The following is a 4,612-nucleotide window of genomic DNA, read 5'->3' on the forward strand; positions in this document are numbered from 1 at the left end:
CACCAGAGAGCAAACCCAGCACATGCAATGCAGGGTGAAGGCATGGCAGAGAGCCAGCCTAGCACCCATGGGTGCCTGGCAGCAGAGGGGGACTGCTCCACCACTTACCTTTGGTGAGCACCTTCAGGTTGATGCTGGCATGGCCCCGCTGCCGGTCCGGGGGGTTCAAGACATAGCAATTGTAGGTCCCCTCGTCCTCCAGCTGCACGTTTTTGAGGGTGAAGGACACATCATACTTGGTGGGATTCCCGGTGAACTCCACCCGGTTCCCAAAGCGATCCAGCTGCTTGTTCATGATCTTCGTCCGGAACTGCAGGAACTGTGCAGCCCATGCGGGAGAGGAGGTGAGTGAGACAACATCAGGCACCCCATGTACTCGCCTTCCCCAGCCAGGCATCCCCCTCCCCAGCATGTCCTGCCCAGGCACATGCCCACACTGCACACTCACCACCCGCTCAGCTCCATGAGCAGCACAGTCCCTGCTCAGCTCTGGCCACCGCAGTGACCAGGGACAGGGTCTCCCTGAGACTCACCAGCTCCTCAGAGCAGTTCCCGCACTCCTGGTATGTCCAGTTGAGGGAGAACTGCTTGTTCTCCACCTTGTAGCAGGAGTTGAAGGTGCAGGAGAGCTTCACGGAGGAGCCATTCAAAGCATGGATGATGGTGGGAGCCATGACCTCCATGCTCAATCCCGTGGGCGCTGCCACAAACACAGAGAGCAAGAACAAATGCGTTAGAAAGGGGGACAAGCATCTACCCCACTGGCTGAGCCCTCTCCCCATCCCACCCTGCACACCAGCTGGCTGCACAGAGCCCACCCCGGGGCTGGGATTGCCTTGCAGGGACATCCCCACACAGACCACGCTGCAGCCAGCCAGGACCAGGGCTTCCCTGCCTGGCAGTGACAGGACAAGAGGGAGCAGCCCCAGCCCTGGCACCATCCCTTATCCCTGCTCTGCCAGGGCTGATGACCCCTCTCTGCCATGCCCAGCCTGATCGTGCCCGGTGCTAAGTTCTGCTGACTCCAGGCAAGCTCTGCTCCTTGCCACTTGCACGAGGCTTTCCTGCTGCAGAAGCTATGCAAAGGGCTGAATGCAGCATCAGCACGCAGGGCTCAGTGCCACGTCCGCGCAGAAATTTATGGCTGTGCTCATCAGATTTCATTCCCAGCAGGGTGTACTACAGCAGCCAGGGCTGGGATCTGCCAGGGCCAGCCCCCGGGGGCTGCAGGGGGAATGCAGATGCTCCCCCTCCCCAGTTCACAGAAGGATTCTCCAGCTGGGGATGATGAGGTCAAGATCTCAGTCACTCCTAGGGGGGGAACAAGGCCAGTCCCTGCACCCTGGCCTTGCCGTGGCAGAGAAACAGGGACATTATCTGGTGCAGCTCGCATGGCAGGATGGCTCACCTGGGCCACGGGCAGCGGCAGGGTGTCTGTGCCCTGCCCAGACTTCTTTTTCTGCAGCTCCCCTAGTCTGCTGGCCGCCCCCAGCAGCCCCCAAAACCCAGCGCCGGCAGCCAGCACCTTCTAGAGGCTGTGCACGCCGAGACAGGCTCCTGCAGAGCCATCCTGTGCAAACTCTAAGGGTAAGCCCCGAGAAGCACAGGGAGGAGAGCCTGGAAGGACTGCTGGGACGAGGCTGCAGAGGGGTCTGTGGCATCCCACAGGGCTGGGACAATGACCCTGGCCGCAGGTGCTTTTCCCATCACCTCACCTCTCCCCTTTGGCTGCTGCTCTTTGCTCTCAAGTCTTCTTCCTGAGGTGGTCCTGACTCCAGCCCTGTGGCCAGGCTGGATGCATGTCAAGGCTGCTCCGCGGGCTAATCCGCTCCGTCTGCAAGCAGGGCAGGAGAGGGGCCAGGCTCTGCAGCCAGGGAAAAGAGGCTTTTCCAAGTTGCTGCTTCAAGCCACAGGTCTTGCTGCGAGGTGTGAACCAGGCTCCTGAAGCCAGGTCTGTGGTGGCAGAGGGGTGACCTCCAGGTATGGCCAAGCCCCTGGAGACAGTTCCCTGCTTGCACTGGCAGCCACAGTGAGGGCTCCCCACGAGGTGCTGGGAGCCACAGAGATGGGGACAGCTGGTGCGTGGGGATGAGCCACAGCACCCAAGGAAGGATGTCCAGGTCTGAGGGGGTGAACCAGCCTTGCTGCCGCATCGCAGCCCACCCCCCTTAGGTACCACCTGGTACAGTGGGACCATATCGCAGCCAGAGGGTCCTCACAGGGGGGACAACAGAGGTGGGGAAAGAAACAGCTAAAATACCTGGGACCGACCAACCAGGCTGCATCCTTTGGTGCTGCGCACACTCTGCAACACTGTCACGCTACACCCTGCACCCAGAGCTCGGGAGGTAAAATTACACGCAGGCTCTACAGCAGACCTCGCTGGGCTTTTATCCTCCCCTTCCTGGCCTCTCTGCTAAAGCAAAGGCAGCCCACCAGGAGCTCCAGGACAGTGTGAACAGCACTTCCAAGAGGTGATGCGTTCCTGCTCCCGATCAATACGGACCCAAACCTGCTGATACACGCTGCTGGCTCCAGGGCAGGGCAGAAACGCAGAGACCACGATTCCCCCGCACCCCTTGCACCACCACCAGCCCCCAGCTTGCCACCCAAAAAAAAACCCCCCCCCAGCCACAAAGCAAAGGACAGTCGCAAGGTACCCGCAGCCCACCGGCCACCACCTTCCCGGCAACGCAGAGCCAGAACTGTCCCCTCTCCCCGCTGCCGCCTGCAACCCTGCCTGGCAGGCAAACAGCCTTGGCTTTGACAAAACCTCCAGCAAGCAGGAAGCCAGGCTTTTTAAAGAGAAGATGCAGTGGGAACGTACCCCCCATCCTGCCTCAGAGCAGGTCACCCTGGCTGGTGGATTTCAGCAGGGCGTGTTTGGGAGCATCCCTATCCCTGCAGCACAGCATCCCTGTCCCTGCGGCACAGCATCCCTGGCCGGCTCACTGCTTCCCCAGGGTCAGGAGGGGCTCTCGGGCTGGGATGTGGGGAGGGGGCTGCTGGCCAGTTTCTGCCCAGCCTGACCACTCTCCCCTGGGCAGCCGAGCACATGCAAAGGGTCCAGGTGACACTTACCCAGCGAGAGCAGCAAGCTGAGGCCAGTGAGGAGCAGGGTGGGCTGCGGGAGCCAGGCTTCCAGGCTCATTTTGGAGGAGGTGTGTGTGTGGAGAGGACCTGGTGTTGGTGTGGTGGTGGTAGTTGGGGTTTTTCGAACGCCCGGGTTATGTGCAGGTGACATACAACATTGGAGCGGTTTATTTCCAGAGCCCAATATGGCTGGAGCCAAAAAGCCCGTAAATGCTATGGTTGGTGGATCTCAGCGGAGGAAGTGGGAGGGCAGAAAAAATTTTCCCCGGAACAGAAGGCGAAGGCTCCCGGCGCTCCCTCTCCGTGCTCCCAGGTCTGGTCCTGGGCTGTGTCACGGAGCATCTCCTGCAGCCTGCTGAGCCCAGGGCAGCCGAGGACCTGGTTTCTGCTGGGATTCCCTCCAGCCCTGCAAACTTGCTCATGGAGCAAGCAGCACTTGGGATTCCTTTTCCCCTAGGGACACCAGGAGCCCAGAGACAGGACCAGTGCCCCCCAGCACAGGGCTGACCCTGAGGGCTCCCACGGGCCCCTGCAGCCCCCTGATTTCAGTGAGGCCATGCAGGTATGTCACCTCTGCCCCACTGGAGACTGGTGACCAGCCCTGCTCACACCATTCACAGCAGCAGTTCCCACCCTCGAGAGCCCAGCTGGGCCCAGGAACATCAGAAATGTCCTCCTGAAGCCAGGCAGAGAGTAGAGGGACTGATCTAGCCTGGGAAGAGAAAAGGGTCCCAGGGAGGCAGCCAACACACCGAGGCAGAGGCACAGCTTTGGCCATGGGAGCAGGTAGAAGTGCTCCTGGTGCACCCACCTGCTCTCACACTGACAAAAGGGCAGCTCCCTCACTTCCCACAGGTGATAAACTCTGCCAGCACCTTCCCTTTTCCCCAGCAGCACACTATCCCAAGGCAACACCCTTCTCCTCATCCACCCTCGGGATGGGAAGGCTCTGCCCAGCAGTAACAGGGCTGGAGGTCTTTGGTCCTCTTCACACCACCAGTCAAGGAAGCTCCAAGCCTGGATTCAGGCTGCAGAGCAGGGTCCAGGAGGGAGATGATGTGACCTCATGGAGACCAGCAAGCCAGGGACAGCAGCTGCTCAGCCACCTCATTCTCATGCCCCGGGATGCAGGGGGGTGGGATTTGCTGTGGCAGCATCAGCGAGGAAAAAGGCAAGGGCTGCCCTGGGACCAGAGCACACCCCAGTTCCTGCACAGCAGAGCCCTGGGGAGGGAGGAAGGAAGGGGACAATGGCGAGGCAGGAGGGACGCAGAGGTGCTCAGCTACCTGACCAGCTTCAGGGGCAGCTGGGAGGGAAGGGCATCACCAGAGTGAACAGAGGAAACCCGCACAGCACGGCACGGTTTCCCAGCCCAGCTGGGCAGGCAGAGCCCGCTCTGCTCGGCTGCAGTGGGACCCTGGTCGCAGATAAGCCCCCGGCCCCCCAAAAGCAGCCCTGGGTGTCAGTTCCTCCTGCAACCCCGCTACCAGGCTTCCTCCGGAAAAACAGAGTAGGGTGT

At 61.0% G+C, this 4,612-nt stretch overlaps 1 protein-coding gene across 2 annotated transcripts in view; it reads right to left on the minus strand.

The window, feature by feature from the left end:
- Positions 1–3,267, minus strand: part of SCN2B (sodium voltage-gated channel beta subunit 2) — a 3,572-nt gene extending 305 nt beyond the window's left edge. The window contains exons 1-4 of one of the 2 annotated variants that reach the window (XM_010162784.2): positions 3,082–3,207; positions 925–931; positions 534–684; positions 109–319 (exon numbers count right to left, since the gene is read on the minus strand). In XM_010162784.2, the coding sequence (XP_010161086.1) occupies positions 109–319; positions 534–684; positions 925–931; positions 3,082–3,151 (439 nt within the window). In that variant the 5' untranslated portion in view covers positions 3,152–3,207. Of the gene's footprint in view, positions 1–108; positions 320–533; positions 701–924; positions 932–3,081 lie in introns of both variants that reach the window. The other variant, XM_010162783.1, reaches the window with a different exon arrangement.
- Positions 3,268–4,612: the final 1,345 nt, after the last annotated feature.

Source organism: Antrostomus carolinensis, unplaced genomic scaffold, assembly GCF_000700745.2.
Source record: "Antrostomus carolinensis isolate BGI_N321 unplaced genomic scaffold, ASM70074v2 scaffold28422, whole genome shotgun sequence".
NCBI lineage: Eukaryota > Metazoa > Chordata > Aves > Caprimulgiformes > Caprimulgidae > Antrostomus > Antrostomus carolinensis.